At 42.4% G+C, this 19708-nt stretch overlaps 1 protein-coding gene across 2 annotated transcripts in view; it reads right to left on the reverse strand.

Moving 5' to 3' along the window:
* The window catches only part of LOC126248923 (phosphatidylinositol 5-phosphate 4-kinase type-2 alpha), a 113454-nt gene that overhangs the window by 52642 nt on the left and 41104 nt on the right, over window positions 1-19708 (reverse strand). For both annotated transcript variants that reach the window (XM_049950417.1, XM_049950418.1), the window contains exons 3-4: window positions 18853-18963; window positions 1037-1175 (exon numbers count right to left, since the gene is read on the reverse strand). In XM_049950417.1, coding sequence (XP_049806374.1) covers window positions 1037-1175; window positions 18853-18963 — 250 coding nt within the window. The remainder of the gene's footprint in view (window positions 1-1036; window positions 1176-18852; window positions 18964-19708) is intronic.

Here is a 19708-nt window from a genome sequence, read left to right on the forward strand (position 1 = left end):
AAGTGCTCTCCATACTATAACTTTGGCTTGCTTCTCTGCTGATAAAATCAATCAGCTAAAATAGTTCTAATATTTTCCAGATAACTGAATAGGTTCACTATTCAAAGGTCTTTTCAGAGACCACAAATTTATTGTTTAATTTTATCTGCACATGAACATACTGGTAACGGACAATTTTTGAGTTCATTGATTGCAAATCCAAAGTTTACTTTTTTCCTTTTACTCAAAAATTTATCCATACTGAAAATTTAACACATTAACTGGACAATGCCTATATGTAACTAAAAATCAACCTCTAACTATGCGACAACAGAGACTGCTCTAGGACTATGAGTCTACAAACAACTGAGTGGTGAAGACATGCAGTGCACTTGACCGAGGCTGTCGTATCATTGTTGACTTGTACGTTAGCCTCCTCTCACTGTTGCTAACTTTTACTTCAGTGTGCCATTGGACATACTACAGTGTATAGCATGCCATGAACAGAAGAAGGTTGAGAACCATTGCCTTAACAGTTATGAGCACTTATTCAACTTCGCTACTGTGGAACACATCTCTTCTACTTAACAAGAGCTCACAGATCTTCGGGTATGCATTTTAGAGCCCATTGGTACTTGGCAAATTTGTTCATGTTTTGGTCCATATTACCTCCTCCCAAAATATGGAAAGCAAAGAGTTTGCATTAATTTGTTGCACAGTATCAAAGATGAAGTGCTCATAGCTCTTAAGGTATGCACTTTAAGCCTGTGTTTACTAGACTTTTCTGCTTGGACTGATTGTTTTCCTGTCATATCCCAACAAGAGAAATTAGAAGAGGTCAGCTTTAGAAACTGTGACATATGATAATATTGAAGCAAATCACAGAATGATATGAGAAAGAGGACGGAGGTGTGTGTGTGTGTGTGTGTGTGTGTGTGTGTGTGTGTGTGTGTGTGTGTGTGTGTGGTGTCATTAATTTTTGTTGGTTTCTCCTGCACGTATGTGAAGAACAAATAATTTCACTAATGTCTACATATTAACACAAACTGATACTTACAGGATGATAGTGCTTCAAGAATGAATGCATGCGTTCCACTTCCTCGCTTGTTAATGATTTTATTATAAACAAACGATCATACGACTGGTAGAACTTTGCTCCACTTTTTCCAGGAGAATCAATTGCAACAGGCTGAGATCTGAAACAAAGGAGACTAATATGTAATTGGGTTAATATATAATTTGTAAACTGGAAACTACACTTACTACATTGACAGAGTATTTCTATTTACTTAAAAACACAATTGCGCTTCTTCCTCAGTGCTGATTAACAATTTTTAAATCAACATTAGCAAGAGGAAGTAAACACAGAAATTAAGAAGGTTTCTTTTTAGCAACTGCACATGCATTTATTATATCATGCATATTTCATATTATCTACTTCTTAAAGTTTGAAAGCATTCTTCATTCTTCAGTGAAATACAAAACATACCAAGGCAACTTACTTCATCTTCAATCTTCCAATGAAGTCCAAGATACAAGCCATTTTAAGTGCATTAAAAGAATGGCCGTGTGTACAAATAGTAAAATACACTCCTGGAAATTGAAATAAGAACACCGTGAATTCATTGTCCCAGGAAGGGGAAACTTTATTGACACATTCCTGGGGTCAGATACATCACATGATCACACTGACAGAACCACAGGCACATAGACACAGGCAACAGAGCATGCACAATGTCGACACTAGTACAGTGTATATCCACCTTTCGCAGCAATGCAGGCTGCTATTCTCCCATGGAGACGATCGTAGAGATGCTGGATGTAGTCCTGTGGAACGGCTTGCCATGCCATTTCCACCTGGCGCCTCAGTTGGACCAGCGTTCGTGCTGGACGTGCAGACCGCGTGAGACGACGCTTCATCCAGTCCCAAACATGCTCAATGGGGGACAGATCCGGAGATCTTGCTGGCCAGGGTAGTTGACTTACACCTTCTAGAGCACGTTGGGTGGCACGGGATACATGCGGACGTGCACTGTCCTGTTGGAACAGCAAGTTCCCTTGCCGGTCTAGGAATGGTAGAACGATGGGTTCGATGACGGTTTGGATGTACCGTGCACTATTCAGTGTCCCCTCGACGATCACCAGTGGTGTACGGCCAGTGTAGGAGATCGCTCCCCACACCATGATGCCGGGTGTTGGCCCTGTGTGCCTCGGTCGTATGCAGTCCTGATTGTGGCGCTCACCTGCACGGCGCCAAACACGCATACGACCATCATTGGCACCAAGGCAGAAGCGACTCTCATCGCTGAAGACGACACGTCTCCATTCGTCCCTCCATTCACGCCTGTCGCGACACCACTGGAGGCGGGCTGCACGATGTTGGGGCGTGAGCAGAAGACGGCCTAACGGTGTGCGGGACCGTAGCCCAGCTTCATGGAGACGGCTGCGAATGGTCCTCGCCGATACCCCAGGAGCAACAGTGTCCCTAATTTGCTGGGAAGTGGCGGTGCGGTCCCCTAAGGCACTGCGTAGGATCCTACGGTCTTGGCGTGCATCCGTGCGTCGCTGCGGTCCGGTCCCAGGTCGACGGGCACGTGCACCTTCCGCCGACCACTGGCGACAACATCGATGTACTGTGGAGACCTCACGCCCCACGTGTTGAGCAATTCGGCGGTACGTCCACCCGGCCTCCCGCATGCCCACTATACGCCCTCGCTCAAAGTCCGTCAACTGCACATACGGTTCACGTCCACGCTGTCGCGGCATGCTACCAGTGTTAAAGACTGCGATGGAGCTCCGTATGCCACGGCAAACTGGCTGACACTGACGGCGGCGGTGCACAAATGCTGCGCAGCTAGCGCCATTCGACAGCCAACACCGCGGTTCCTGGTGTGTCCGCTGTGCCGTGCGTGTGATCATTGCTTGTACAGCCCTCTCGCAGTGTCCGGAGCAAGTATGGTGGGTCTGACACACCGGTGTCAATGTGTTCTTTTTTCCATTTCCAGGAGTGTAATTTGCTTTAAACTGAAATAAATCTCCTAAAGTTAAAAGTTATCTGCAATCCTAATGCCGGACACAAACAAAAATATGCATTCAATTAATGATTTAACCACTCTGCACAGCACAGAAGAATAAATGTTGGCATATTTTCAATGAAGCTGTTGTGGAACAGGCAGGTGAGAGGGAAGGAGGATTACTTCTCTGCTATTACATATTAGAGGGTACAGATCAAAGAATCAGAAGTCTTCTTTGTAGCCGTTTGCCCATACAATGAACAGTTGCTTGCTCATACAATGAGCAGAGGGTTTAAATTCCCAACTTGGACAGAGTCATTAGCCATCGAGCACAAGCTCTGATAGGGCAAGCATAATTAAAGAAACTGGCTGTTTTTTTTTTTAAGGGAATAATTCCAGTATTCATCTAAAATGATTTGGGGTAATTACAGAAAACTTATGTCTGGATGAACTGCTGGGGATATGAGCCTCACTCCTCCTGAACATAAGTATAGTGCTTTGTGCTAACTCATTCATAGTGGTTGGATAGGCTACATTTAGTGATTCTGTGAAGAATGCCATTGCCCCTAAAATACTATGTTGTATGTGTCAGTTTAAATCATGTTCAGTGTTGAAAATTTTCTTAACTAAAAAAATTACATACCATGATGCCACACTTAAATATTAAACTAATGTTCATGAAAATTAAACACCCACAAGAAGCACTACTTTCAACCTGAAAATTACTGCATGGTACCAGCATCTTCAAGAGTCCATGTCAGAGGAAAAGTGTCAACTTACCTGTTACCAAAACTGAACAATTGGAACAAGGCAAGGCCCCTCGTAACTTTATAAACACTACTGACTCTTCAGCTTTCATAAGTAAAAGAGAAGTGACAGAAAAAAAGAAATAATGTAAATGTGCCTATACTTATGAAAATGCAAAGTTGTTCCAAACTTCTGCCAGGAAGGATAAGGAAGTACATTAACATGACCATATTTACTTGCAGAAAGAATTTTTTCCACTTCTGGTGTACAATGTGGAAGCACTTTGGAAGAAAATGTGCTGAAAAGTATATGCTCAGTGATGACTATCTTGACTAAACAAAGTGTTTCTTGATTGCACAGCCTCCTGCTAGCAACACAGAGCAATTATAAATGACTGGCAGATTGTGAATCTTTGATTAAGGGGTTGTGAAGACTTACATTTTCTTGTGCAGATTTTTGTGTGTATCATATGAAGAATGAAAATGTGGCAGCAATGGACATGCAAAGGACATATGCCATACGTGACAAATGATCACCTCAAGTTCCTGCCAATTACATTACACACAAAGAAATACAGCTTGTTAGTAAACTAGGGATTTCTACAAATGGCCACAGTAAGTCCACTGACTGATACAATGTCAAATGGGAACAATGGGATGTGTGCTGAACACAGTTGGGATTACATTTAAGCCTCTATGTGTCCTACTGCAATGGGAATTTAAACATACAAGAAGACAGATGACTGACAATCATGTACCTGGATGGTCTTGTTTCCTGTTGAAAATACTTTCATGTTTAATGATTTTTGTAGTTAACAGTATCTTGAATATTTATTTGACATACCCACTTTACACAAAGTTCTACTGATACTTGGAGTGTCACTGGGTGATGTTCATGACCCTGCACAATCGAGTTTGAATGAATAGCCAATAGCCTACAACCAGGTATTGAACCTTCCTGCAATTCTTTCCTGGTATAGGATCGAAACAGCCTAGCCATTCAGATCATTTGAATGTTACACTTTCTTCCTTGGCCTGCACTGTGACAGTATTTCTCTGATTCAAAAATATGAAGAACACTCATTGCGGAGTTAGGCTGCAACATTAGTTACAACCAGTACACTTTCAAAGGTATGAGCACCCTGTAAATGCTTTGTTATAGGTAACCCATAAATCCTCTATTCAATTATGCGACATGAGAAGACTATAAAGCTTTGAAAATGTAGTAAGTGTCCTTTATCCATGGTATTCTGTACACTAAAGTCCATTCTCCTAACACCCGCACTTCTGGGTGTTGGCAATTCATCAACTAGTAGCACATGCTGCAATCCCTATATGCTACTGTTATTCAGAGAACTTCTGGGAGTAACGTAATACTACAGCTCAGTAAGTATGAACTAAATAAGACTTAATATTCTAATGGAGTATCATGTGTGGATGAAAAAAAAAGGGAATCACTCACCATATAAAGAGATGCTGAGCAGAGCAGTGGGTATGCACAAAAACACAACAATAAGCTCATCATTGTACTTCAGCTTTCAAAAAATCTCTCTCTCTCTCTCTCTCTCTCTCTCTCTCTCTCTCTCTCTCTCTCTGTGTGTGTGTGTGTGTGTGTGTGTGTGTGTGTGTGTGTGTGTGAGAGAGAGAGAGAGAGAGAGAGAGAGAGAGATCCACAAATACCGGACACAATGCGCCAACCCATTACATGTTATTCAATCAGCCTGTGCTAGCACACAGTAGCTAGGAGGCAGCACTTTCAGGCAGCCCTAACACCTGCGCATCAAGGGCAGTGTGTGCAGCCACTGCCCACTGCCACCACATGGAAACGGCACAAGTCATTCTATTTAACCCAGGAGTGGAGTGATTTCTATCTCATTGTGTAGTAGTTTATGCTCTTGTTGACATCACTTCTTTCACAGACCACTTTATGTTTAACTGGTACCGTCTCAGTTATGTACGAGGATGATGTATTCCATGTATTTATGGTTTTGGCATTAAAGTGATTGTATTTTTACTGGTAAATCAACAATGGAAAGGAAACACAAATTGCTGCTTACCATAAAGATGATGGGTTAAGCTGCAGACTGGTACAATTAAAAGACACTTACATACTAGCTTTCGAGCACACCCTTCATCAGAAAAAGAAACACACACCACACATTCACACAAGCAAGCACACTTCACGAACACATGACTGCTAAGTCTCGCAGCTCGAACCACAATACAGCTGTAAAATGGAATGGAAGCAGAAATCTGCAGGGGGCAGTATAGGGGAAAGGATAGCAGTGCCTGGCTAGGAGGAAAGAGGATCACTTTTCGGTGGAATGTACAGAGACTAGACTGTCAACAGTTGCAGCATCAGGAGGTTGCAGGGCAGACAGGCAGGGAAAACAGAGCAAAAAAGGAAAGAAGCAGGCAAAGACAGGCGGGTGTGTTGGCTGAGGGCAGCACACAAAGAGGGTGTGAGACGAGAATAGGAAGGAGGTGATAAGACAGAAAGGGTGGAAATCATTGGGTAGAGGGTGTGGGGACAGTATGTTACTGTAGGTTGACACAGGGATAATTTTGGGATTGGAGAATGTGTTGTAAGAATAACTCCCATCTGCATAGTTCAGAAAAGCTGGTGGTGGATGGTGGGATGGTCAAGATGGTTTGGGCAGTGAAACAGCCATTGAAATCAAGCATGTTATGTTCATACTGCACATTGCGCCACAGGGTGGGGTACTTTGCTCTTGGCCACAGTTTGGCGACGGCCATTCACCCTTGTATTTTTACTGGCGTTCTTAGCTGTGGGTGTTACTACAAATGTGCCACCAAGTAAGGTTCATTCCTCGTGTGTTTCCTGCAAAAATGTGGCGATGCCAACAGATCCATTCTTGGAGGTTGTTCTGTAGAGTTTACTACAGCCACAATTGGAAAACCTGTGGTACTTAGAAATGAAACAACAGCAACACATGACCATGCCAGGCAGGGGGTTGAAGGGTCTGTTAATGCGGCCTCCATCTTTTCCGGCCTACCAACATCCATTCCCAGCCTATAACGAAGCTGCCAAAGACTGGGAATCATATGAAAAAGGCCTACAGCAACACTTCGCAATGTTGTCTGCTGAATGCCTATTACTGGAAGCTGTCAGGTGATTGCTGCGAGAGTGGAGTTTTATCAATGCAGAAAGCAACCTCATCAATCCTATTGCACTTGGGCTGCAGAATTGCAGAGATAAAGTCGCAATTACCATTTCATTACCGCTAAATCTCAGGAACTTATGCCAGTACTATGGTTAGAGATGCTATCATACGGACAGCCCCAATAAGGAAGTTCCCCAAAGAGCATTCCAGTTTGAAGCTCCCTCTTTAAAATTTGTGCTCAAGATAGTACTAGCATTTAAAGTTTCTCATACCGCTGGCTGTCAATTAGATTCTTGGGCTTATTTTGTTCCAATATGACTGACTGGCTTGTCCTTATTGTTGGGCATCGTACCATCTGTTTCATAAGAAAGGTCACATTGCATCTCTGTGCAACGATTGGTCAGCTTTTGCTGTGCCTCTCACATCTCAGCCGATGGCAATTAATGTGGTCAGTTATGTGTGTGAAGATATTACAAGTGTTTCTAACAAACTGTTTTCATCAATGTGCATATTAATGGGACCCCCTTATGCCTCCAGATGGATGCAGGTGCAGCCACCTCACTACCAAATTATAATACTTATCTCCACTTTTGGTTAATTTTTGCAGTCTTGTCAGTTACAACAGACAGCAGTTTCCAATCCTCTGTCAATTTACCACAGAAACAACATACAAGGCAGTGGTTTGGCCAGACATTTCTAGTAGCGGACAGTGCATTTACATAAAATCTGTTTGGCTTGGATGCTATCCGAGCTTTCAAATTTACAGTCTCCAATTCCATTCACTACATATCAGATCTTGTGCCTTATCAAGAGTTGGAAGATTTGTGCAAGGAATATTCTGCTCTTTTATCGCTCGGATTCAGGAAGGCTACTAACGACATAGCACACTTCACTCTCAAATCTATGGCGTGACCCTGTTTTTTCTGTGCCAGGCCTGTACTGCTTATGCTTTGTGCAGAAGGAAAAATTAGACAAGTTGACAACTTAAGGCATCATGGAAACCATTTTGTCCCTTCACTGTGTTACACAGTTAGTCATTATCAAGGAGCTGACAGGCAAACTCTGTCTCTGTGATGATTTTAAGGCAACTGTTAACTCACAGTCCATCGACACTACATACCCCATTCCTTGCCCAGATGAACATATGACGAAGCTGCTGGATGGACAACATTTTTCAAAACTTGATTTGTCAGAAGCATATTTGTAGCTGACACTTGACGAAGAATCACGTCGGCTCCTTACTGTTAATATGCCTTAAGGCCTCTAGTCACAATCAACTGGTTTTTGGAGTTGTAAGGCTGTTTGGAGCAACTTATCCATTTGAATTCCTTGTATCAATCACCTCACTGACACTGTTGTTATTGGTCACACTACAGAGGGTCATCTTCACAAACTTCATCTTTTGTTTCAGACATTGCATGACAAGTTTTAAATGCAATTTGGAAAAGTCACGTTTCTTCCAACCCTCTATAGAATACTTGGGGCATGTTATTTCTTGTCAGGGGATTCAACCAGCCAACAGTCACATAGCGGCTACTGTAGCTCTTCCACAGCCAACAAATGTGAAAGAACTCCAGGGTTTCTTAGGCAATGTCACATATTACCACAAGTTCTTCCTGTAGGCAGCTTTGGTTTCCTATCCTCTAAATCAACTGCTTAAGAAAGGCATGGCATTTTAGTGTATCCCTGTCTGTGACCACACATTCAAGATGCTGAAGGATGGTCTGCATACTGCCTTGTGCTTGGCCACCTATCAGCCGGGACTCAGGGCTCCACCTTGTGGTTGCAATGGACACATTACAGTATGGTGTGGCAGCTGTGTTGTCACTCTGTCATGCAGACGGTTCAGAACTGCTCGTAGCTTTTCCATCAAACACGTCCCATGATGAGCAGAAGAATTACTCTCAAATATAGGAAATGGCTCCCAGTATCAAGGAGTTTCATGTGTTTCCCAATGATGTTAAGTTTGATTTGGCGAATGATCACAAGCCATTAATCTCTCTCTTTAACCTCGTGGCACACTTGCTGGACAAGACAGCCCATAGACTTCAAAGGTGGGCCATGTTCCTTAGTAAATATTATTATGAGATTCATTTCTGTCCTACGGCTCAGCACTTAAACACAGATGCTCTTTCACTTTTAGCAATTGAACCTGATCCTGGTTTTGATCAGGATGAAGTTCTTCATTTTTACCTCAAAGTTGGCAGACATTGGATGGATTTCCTAATAAAAGTTCTTGCATTGCTCAAGCCATCGCCGTCAACCTCCTCCTGTCAGGTGCAACTATATGTTCAGCAAAGGTGGCCTCTGAGATTTTGGATCATGCATCGGATCAAATCTGCAATTATTTTCTGTTAAGGCACAGACTCACATTCATTAAAGGTGTTATTTTTTTGTACACAGAAAACACGGTTCCAAGAGTGGTCATACTGATATCTCTCTAGCGTGACGTTCTTCGCCTTTTGCATCAGGATCACTGGGGCAAAGATGCTTGCTCAGCACCATGTCTACTGGCCTGGAAGTGATCATGAGATTGAATATTTGATCACTGCTTTTTCTAAATTTGCATGTCATCAGGCTGCTCCCCAGCAATGTTCTTCACTGTGGATTGAACCGTCACAGCCTCGGTTGGTGGCCATCAACCCAGATTCTTGATTTCCACATTTTGTCAACTGCTCTCCAACACAGCAGAGGCAATGGCGTGGGCTACCTCTTGGATCTTCTCTATCAAAGGCTTGTACTGCAGCCCGATAACTGGCAATAGTCCGCAATTCATCTCTCAGACTTTTCACAATTTTTGTGCACACCATGGTGTTCACCGTATTTGTGTACCCCTCTCATTCCACCCTCAGTCAAACAGGGAGGTGAATGCCTCATTCACACTTTCACAAGCAAATAATGAAATATATTTGGGACATGCATCCATGGACAAGGCTCTCACACACTTTCTTAGTGCCTATAGGTCCACACCCATCAGTGAGAAGAGACCAGCGGAGCTATTGCATGACCACCAGCCAAAAACAGTGCTGAATCTACTGCTCCCTATACCATAGCCTCTCAGTGCCTCTTCAATGGTGCACTACAAGCCTGGGACTCTGGTCAGGGCTCACACATTTGGTTGCCATGGGCGTTGGATTCTGGCAGTCATCTGCAGCCAGCATGACTGGAACATCTTCACATTGCAGACGGAACACTGGTTGGTGACCTGCCAACCCAATCACCTCTGCCTCAGCTGCCACCAACTCCTCATATACATAAGACATTGTCCACTTTCCCTGCATCTGGTCCTCCTGCATCACCTCCGCCATCAATGGCCCTTCTGCTGATTCTGCTCCCATATGATACTAGGCCTTGATCATCCTCCTGTGTTCTTGTTGTCAGCCCTCTGCAAGTTTGTCAAGGCCTGGGTGGAGATGGCTCCACACAGCAGCAGGAGGACAGCTCCTCCGGAGCAATTTCCCACCCCAAGCACCTCCACAGATCCGGTTCCCATGTCAGTGCCACCAGACATTCACTTGCAGTGGTGCCATTACCGTCTAGGTCGCTTTTGACCCTATTCTCCAACACAAACCAACACAGAGCTAATTGCAGCACACATAGAGCATCTACCAGTGGCACCACAGAAGACATGGACATCACCTTCTTGAGCACCGAGCACTATCCCATGCTGCAATGGAGGGACGTTGGAGTGGTACCAGCTTACAGACGCCTCAACAAAAGAAGTGGAATGTGGTAACTTGCAGTTACCATCTCATCGCGCTAGCACCTCACCATGCACCAAAGTTCAGCTTGACAAGAGGCATCGCCCGTCGTGCGTTGGTGCATGGCGGCTAAGCTCAATTACCAGGAGGCACACTTTCAGACATCGTTGACAGCCATTCATCAAGAGCAGTACAACCAATTGTGGCCCAGCACCACCACACAGGAACATCACGTCATTCTATTTAAGCCCAGAGAAGAGTGGCTTCTGCCTCATTTTTTAACTGTTTATGCTCTTGCTATTGTGTGTGTGTGTGTGTGTGTGTGTGTGTGTGTGTGTGTGAAAAATGCAAGTTGAGCTATAATGTTCAAGGTTTAGGTGCATACTCACTGCTCATCACCATCCCTATAGCCTATTTAGACAATTTCATTGTCTAAAGCATTCATATGATATGACTGGATATCTAAGCTAACATTCATAGTAACCTCCAAAGATCAACTTTCATTACGAGTACATACAGAATGTTGTACTCTTTGTTTTCCTGACATTACAAAACTTCTTTCCATGAGTTATTACTGAAGTGTGAGATTCTGCCTGAGAATATAATATTGCTCTATATTCCAGCAGCTGTAGATATAAATTCAGAATTTCATCATACGCAGGAAAGCACCAATATTTTTAATTTCTCATTTGGTAACCCTTATAATGTGACGTCTACAAGAGGTCCCTCCCTATATGTGAGATAAAATTCGCAAAATCTCATTAACTTACATTTGGCAGGTACTTTTTCTAGCATTTAATCCCTTGGACTACACTTCTAATACTGATTTTCGATCTAAATGCAAATACCATTAAAGTAAAATGGTATATAATAGCTCATTCCAATGACAGCCAAAAAATGAGTGTGTATCCTGTGTCTGAACTAAGTGCAAAAGCAACTAAGTCCTGCTAGGACTTCATTCGATCTACTTCTCAGAGTGACAATGTCAAATGAAAAATGAACTTTCATGATTTATAAAAAAATTGAACCCCTTAATTATGTGCTTTTCACAAAATATAACTGTAATCGCAAGTGACTGATCTGTACAGCCTCACCTGTGGCTAAGACTACTTTAAGCTTTTCACATAAAACAATAAGACATCAAAATTTCACATTAGTTGTTTCCAATGTATGATGTGTAATGGTAGAAATGTTACGAAGCACGACAGAATTTCTATATTCTTACTAAAATACAGTCTAACAATGTTTCCATTACCAGTAACAACAAATAAAACAAATCTGGAGTTATTTATGATATTCATATGTTGAAGAGACTAATGTATTATATTGTATACACTAATTTCTGCCTACTTCACAGTAATAATATTCCCCTTTTCAAAAATAATTGATGCTCATTCTTCAAATATACTTCTTGCATTAGTTAAACCATAATTAGGGCAAGTGGTGACAGACACATTACAAGGAAACACAATGTTATAGATAATAATTAAGGCTGCACTCAGGTGTGCTTCTCTTTTTCAGCAGCACATCCTCTAGCAACTTCAACACTACTAAACAGGCTGTGGACACTTTTTTCCTTGTATTATAATGTACACAGTCATGTCAATGCCACTGACTACAGACTGGTTGACTTTTTTCGCAATGCTTACTTTAATATAGTTCTCAGGTGAAAGTGAACCCTCGTTGTGCTGCATCCCAAGTTCTGATCACGCAAGATGTGCATCGCATCAAACCTGCTTCACACTTTTCCTGCAACAGGATCTGAAATGGATTTTTTTGGTAAATCTACCACACTTAACAATGAATGCTTGCCAGTGCAATGCAATGAATGAGAAAAGAAAGATATCTTGCCTGTAAGCCGTTGTCTTAAAAGAGTGAGTAATAAGTCTGTCTATAATTGCAACTACTATGATACAGTTGGAGGACAAAAAGTATAATAGAATTTAACAATGCATTAATTAAAGAAATAAAGATCAACACTCTTGATTTAACTGGAGCATATCAGATAATTACACTGAAGAAATGCAAATGAAGTTTTACTAAGACTGGAATGGAAGCTTCTGACACTGCATAAGATTCTTGTCTAATGTCACACGTATTTTTAAAATTATAATTCCAAAAAAATCTTCAGACAATGTTTCCCTGTATTTTGTACCATGTAATGTCTTATGCCACACTTGCCACAAAATAAAATAAGCTGTTAGTCCACAAATAGGTGGTCACATCACTGCCTGTTTCGAAGTTTTCAATAAATATTTTCCAAGCATAGCTTGTAACCAACTATGTTAATTCTGAGAAACCCTAACCTGAATATTTCAATATTCATATGAGTAAATCTCTATGTCATCTTATTTACTAATATATAATAGAGGGAAACATTCCACGTGGGAAAAATATATCTAAAAACAAAGATGAAGTGACTTACCAAACGAAGCGCTGGCAGGTCGATAGACACACAAACTAACACAAACACACACACAAAATTCAAGCTTTCGCAACAAACTGTTGCCTCATCAGGAAAGAGGGAAGGAGAGGGAAAGACGAAAGGATGTGGGTTTTAAGGGAGAGGGTAAAGAGTCATTCCAATCCCGGGAGCGGAAAGACTTACCTTAGGGGGAAAAAAGGACAGGTATACAATCGCGCACACACACACATATCCATCCACACATATACAGACACAAGCAGACATATTTAAAGACAAAGAGTTTGGGCAGAGATGTCAGTCGAGGCGGAAGTGCAGAGGCAAAGATGTTGTTGAATGACAGGTGAGGTATGAGTGGCGGCAACTTGAAATTAGCGGAGATTGAGGCCTGGTGGGTAACGGGAAGAGAGGATATATTGAAGAGCAAGTTCCCATCTCCGGAGTTCGGATAGGTTGGTGTTAGTGGGAAGTATCCAGATAACCCAGACGGTGTAACACTGTGCCAAGATGTGCTGGCCGTGCACCAAGGCATGTTTAGCCACAGGGTGATCCTCATTACCAACAAACACTGTCTGCCTGTGTCCATTCATGCGAATGGACAGTTTGTTGCTGGTCATTCCCACATAGAATGCGTCACAGTGTAGGCAGGTCAGTTGGTAAATCACGTGGGTGCTTTCACACGTGGCTCTGCCTTTGATTGTGTACACCTTCCGGGTTACAGGACTGGAGTAGGTGGTGGTGGGAGGGTGCATGGGACAGGTTTTACATCGGGGGCGGTTACAAGGGTAGGAGCCAGAGGGTAGGGAAGGTGGTTTGGGGATTTCATAGGGATGAACTAACAGGTTACGAAGGTTAGGTGGACGGCGGAAAGACACTCTTGGTGGAGTGTGGAGGATTTCATGAAGGATGGATCTCATTTCAGGGCAGGATTTGAGGAAGTCGTATCCCTGCTGGAGAGCCACATTCAGAGTCTGGTCCAGTCCTGGAAAGTATCCTGTCACAAGTGGGGCACTTTTGTGGTTCTTCTGTGGGAAGTTCTGGGTTTGAGGGGATGCAGAAGTGGCTCTGGTTATTAGCTTCTGTACCAGGTCGCGAGGGTAGTTGCGGGATGCGAAAGCTGTTGTCAGGTTGTTGGTGTAATGGTTCAGGGATTCCAGACTGGAGCAGATTCGTTTGCCACGAAGACCTAGGCTGTAGGGAAGGGACCGTTTGATGTGGAATGGGTGGCAGCTGTTATAATGGAGGTACTGTTGCTTGTTGGTGGGTTTTATGTGGACGGACGTGTGAAGCTGGCCATTGGACAGATGGAGGTCAACGTCAAGGAAAGTGGCATGGGATTTAGAGTAGGACCACGTGAATCTGATGGAACCAAAGGAGTTGAGGTTGGAGAGGAAATTCTGGAGTTCTTCTTCACTGTGAGTCCAGATCATGAAGATGTCATCAATAAATCTGTGCCAAACTTTGGGTTGGCAGACCTGGGTAACCAAGAAGGCTTCCTCTAAGTGACCCATGAATAGGTTGGCGTACGAGGGGGCCATCCTGGTACCCATGGCTGTTCCCTTTAATTGTTGGTATGTCTGGCCTTCAAAAGTGAAGAAGTTGTGGGTCAGGATGAAGCTGGCTAAGGTAATGAGGAAAGAGGTTTTAGGTAGGGTGGCAGGTGATCGGCGTGAAAGGAAGTGCTCCATCGCAGCGAGGCCCTGGACGTGCGAAATATTTGTGTATAAGGAAGTGGCATCAATGGTTACAAGGATGGTTTCCGGGGGTAACAGATTGGGTAAGGATTCCAGGCGTTCGAGAAAGTGGTTGGTGTCTCTGATGAAGGATGGGAGACTGCATGTAATGGGTTGAAGGTGTTGATCTACATAGGCAGAGATACGTTCTGTGGGGGCTTGGTAACCAGCTACAATGGGGCGGCCGGGATGATTGGGTTTGTGAATTTTAGGAAGAAGGTAGAACTTTCCAATCTCCTGGTTTCCCACCTCCGGAAAGGCAACTCACTCACCCTTCACAACCTTTCCAGGAAACCTCAACCTCCTCTCATTGCACACAAACCCAGTCTCTCCCATCTACTCAATCTCCCACTTCCAGCTCCACTCCCTCCAAAACCTCAAAATTCCAATCAACACAATCTGGAACCACTACACCTTAATTCAGTAGTTAAACTTTCCTCCAAACCTCTCTCCCAATCCGAAACCTCTGTCCTATCCAAAGGCCTCACCTTCAGCCCCACTCCCAGATTCAACCAAACAGCCCTCGTCAAAGATTTACTGTCCTACACTCGTACTCTCTGCTGGAAATATCACTTTGCCACGAAGAAAAATGATCCTAATCCTACTCCTAATGATCCAACTCCCCAAGACACTATCCAAATTGAACCCTGCCTGGAACAGTTCCGTCCTCCATCACAGCGGGACCCACCTCCTCTTCCTCAAAATCACCCTCTCCAAACCTTCCAGGAATTTCTGACTTCCAGCCTTGCCTCTCAATCCTTCTTAAAAAACCTTAATCCTACTCCCAACATCACCACTGCTGAAGCCCAGGCTATCCGTGATCTGAAGGCTGACCAATCCATCGTCATTCTTCCGGCGGACAAGGGTTCCACGACCGTGGTACTTGATCGTCGGGAGTATGTGGCCGAGGGACTGAGTCAGCTTTCAGACAACACCACATACAAAGTTTGCCAAGGTAATCCCATTCCTTATGTCCAGGTGGATCTTCAAGGAATCCTCAGAACCCTAGGCCCCCTGCAAAACCTTTCACCAGACTCCATCAACCTCCTGACCCCACCGACACCCCGCACCCCTACCTTCTTCCTAAAATTCACAAACCCAATCATCCCGGCCGCCCCATTGCAGCTGGTTACCAAGCCCCCACAGAACGTATCTCTGCCTATGTAGATCAACACCTTCAACCCATTACATGCAGTCTCCCATCCTTCATCAGAGACACCAACCACTTTCTCGAACGCCTGGAATCCTTACCCAATCTGTTACCCCCGGAAACCATCCTTGTAACCATTGATGCCACTTCCTTATACACAAATATTTCGCACGTCCAGGGCCTCGCTGCGATGGAGCACTTCCTTTCACGCCGATCACCTGCCACCCTACCTAAAACCTCTTTCCTCATTACCTTAGCCAGCTTCATCCTGACCCACAACTTCTTCACTTTTGAAGGCCAGACATACCAACAATTAAAGGGAACAGCCATGGGTACCAGGATGGCCCCCTCGTACGCCAACCTATTCATGGGTCACTTAGAGGAAGCCTTCTTGGTTACCCAGGTCTGCCAACCCAAAGTTTGGCACAGATTTATTGATGACATCTTCATGATCTGGACTCACAGTGAAGAAGAACTCCAGAATTTCCTCTCCAACCTCAACTCCTTTGGTTCCATCAGATTCACGTGGATCTACTCTAAATCCCACGCCACTTTCCTTGACGTTGACCTCCATCTGTCCAATGGCCAGCTTCACACGTCCGTCCACATAAAACCCACCAACAAGCAACAGTACCTCCATTATAACAGCTGCCACCCATTCCACATCAAACGGTCCCTTCCCTACAGCCTAGGTCTTCGTGGCAAACGAATCTGCTCCAGTCTGGAATCCCTGAACCATTACACCAACAACCTGACAACAGCTTTCGCAGACAGTGTTTGTTGGTAATGAGGATCACCCTGTGGCTAAACATGCCTTGGTGCACGGCCAGCACATCTTGGCACAGTGTTACACCGTCTGGGTTATCTGGATACTTCCCACTAACACCAACCTATCCGAACTCCGGAGATGGGAACTTGCTCTTCAATATATCCTCTCTTCCCGTTACCCACCAGGCCTCAATCTCCGCTAATTTCAAGTTGCCGCCACTCATACCTCACCTGTCATTCAACAACATCTTTGCCTCTGCACTTCCGCCTCGACTGACATCTCTGCCCAAACTCTTTGTCTTTAAATATGTCTGCTTGTGTCTGTATATGTGTGGATGGATATGTTTGTGTGTGCGAGTGTATACCTGTCCTTTTTTCCCCCTAAGGTAAGTCTTTCCGCTCCTGGGATTGGAATGACTCCTTACCCTCTCCCTTAAAACCCACATCCTTTTGTTGCGAAAGCTTGAATTTTGTGTGTTTGTTTGTGTTAGTTTGTGTGTCTATCGACCTGCCAGCGCTTAGTTTGGTAAGTCACATCATCTTTGTTTTTAGATATATTTACTAATATACACGCATAGTCACAAGAATTTAAGCAAGACAATTCAAACAATTCTCACAGTGGAGAACCTCAAATCTGTCCCACTCCCATTAACATAAGACTTAAGAACACATTCTATTGGAGCTATTTCTTTCAAATTATATTGTACTGTGAGCATAGCACTGTCATTCTATGTTAATGCAGACCTCAAGGTTTCTCCCAGTTGTCATAACTGAGAACTCTCTCTAACAACTTAGATGTTCCACAGAAACCACACTAAGTTGAAACCAACACCCTGAAATGTTTAAACGACTGCATTCCAGCAATTGTCAGTTTTACTTTATTTGTTGCACTACTGTACTATTTTTGTCGTAGGCCATTTTCAAGTATCTGGACTCTTTAGTGTGCAAAAGATTTGGAAACAATCAAAATTCATTATCAGATTAGCGACATTCATGCAAAAATTGCTGTGAGTGATGGAATGGTAAGAAGATGAGTTAGAATGTTTCGAGGTAGCCTTAATAATGTTCATGAAGAAGTTCAAACCGGACAGTGATCTGTCATTACTGAGGGCTTCGTGCAGAAGGTTGATGCAAAAGTTCAAGAAAACAGACGCTTTACAATGTCATTCTTATCTAATGCATTTCCTCATATTTCCCCATTTATGTGGTCAGCACCATGACAATGACAATGCCATCAAAAGCAGTGGATGGCAAATTAGGCAGCAGATTTTTATGATCATGGAATTCACATGTTTGTTGTTTGTTGTTAGGAAAAGTGCCTTCATATTGACAGAAATTATGTTAAGAAGTAAATTATTGACTTTGCTTTCATGTAATAATAAAATTGTTTTTAAGTTCACATACCTTTTTTGCTTAGTATAAAAATGGAATTAGCTTAAAAAAACATACCTCATAGCTGTTACCACTATTTTCAAAGCCTCCATAAGATGAGAAAAAAAGTAGCAATTCAAAATGTACGACTTACATCGGAATTTTCTATACACTATATTATTTCAGTTTATTTTTCACATCTTATTTAACAATACAAAATTAGTTTAAATTTGGAGAAGTTCCTTTTAACTAGTCTTTTACTCATTATTATTGTTTTTTGAAGACCATCTGATTATGAATACTGATAATAGTTCTTTGATAGTCACATGGTCATGAGAGTTTTTAATTTTAATTGGACAGAAACAGGATATAAACAGATTCATTTAAGTACATTTATCTCACAATATTAAACAGCGAGTAAGTTACAATATTATACGTGAAAGGAAACATTGACGAAACTCCTCCATAATTACTCTTGACAAAAGACAGCTCAAAGAACATCTTACTTACTTCTTGAACTCCATTAATAGTAAGTTCAAAGACTGTTACAAAAATTATGAAAAAATAGTGTTTTCGCGTGAGAATGTCACTTGAAATATGTTAAAACTATGAACATACACATGCATTTTATTTTAGAGTAATATATACCTGAACAATTTGAAGAATAAGTGGAAACATCTCCAAAAAGCAAATCTTACGCAACTGACTCCTGCAATGAGTCTGCTGACAATCATATGCACAACAGAAGCTACACTGTGACATCTGCTCTTCCACACACCTTCAGAATCAAGATATAAGACAAAAAAATGTTAATAAGAAACCTTCAAGTGCATATCTGCATACCGTGTCATTGATTCCTTGTAGTCGACATCATCGATGCCAAACCTTTCCCTGAGATTCCGAAAAACTAATGGACAGTATTCCTTCACTTTAAAATGGCTGGGCATACTTTCCCTGCAAAAAAAAGGCATTTGTGGTTTAATATAAATTACAAAGAACACTGTGGAATCACAGAACATAATGACATAAATAACTGTAATGTTCATTAATTTGTCTATCTTCATCACGTTACTACTGCATTTATTGTTAATAATGAAAGTCCCAAGTGGGATATAGTTTATAATATTCATGCATCCCTTTCCTAGTCATACATTTCTTCCATTTTACACTTTTTCTGTGCGTGTGTGTGTTTTACACTAAAAGTCCCTTATGGCGTGCGACAGCTTTTCTGTCACGGGCACTGAACTGCATGGCAATAGTATTAGTGTCAGCAGTTAACTTGAGGATTTTGTCTAGTTATATATTTTTTATTCTCTGTTACTTCTTCTCTTGTACTGAGCCGAAAATCATTATGAAAAATGTTACTGTAGGACTCTCATTAGAATAAAATGAAAATACGAGGACAATATACTGGCTAGGGTGTCTTCTGTTCAGAATTAATAAAAATAAAATTACTGCTACACAACACTGAGTGGGGAAAATCCATAAAGTAAATGAATTAGAAGGAATTTTCATTGCCAGCATCATTAGGTACAACTGACTCTTTTAACTTGAAAAAAGAAGACATGACTGCTGAGAAGCTGCAAATGACTTAATTTATTTAACAACTAGTTTTGTCAACACAATGCAACCAAGTTGACTGTTCCTGCTATCTTCTTCAACAATAAACATTTTTTTTATTTACAAAGATGGGCTGCAA

Source organism: Schistocerca nitens, chromosome 3, assembly GCF_023898315.1.
Source record: "Schistocerca nitens isolate TAMUIC-IGC-003100 chromosome 3, iqSchNite1.1, whole genome shotgun sequence".
NCBI classification, from domain to species: Eukaryota; Metazoa; Arthropoda; class Insecta; order Orthoptera; family Acrididae; genus Schistocerca; species Schistocerca nitens.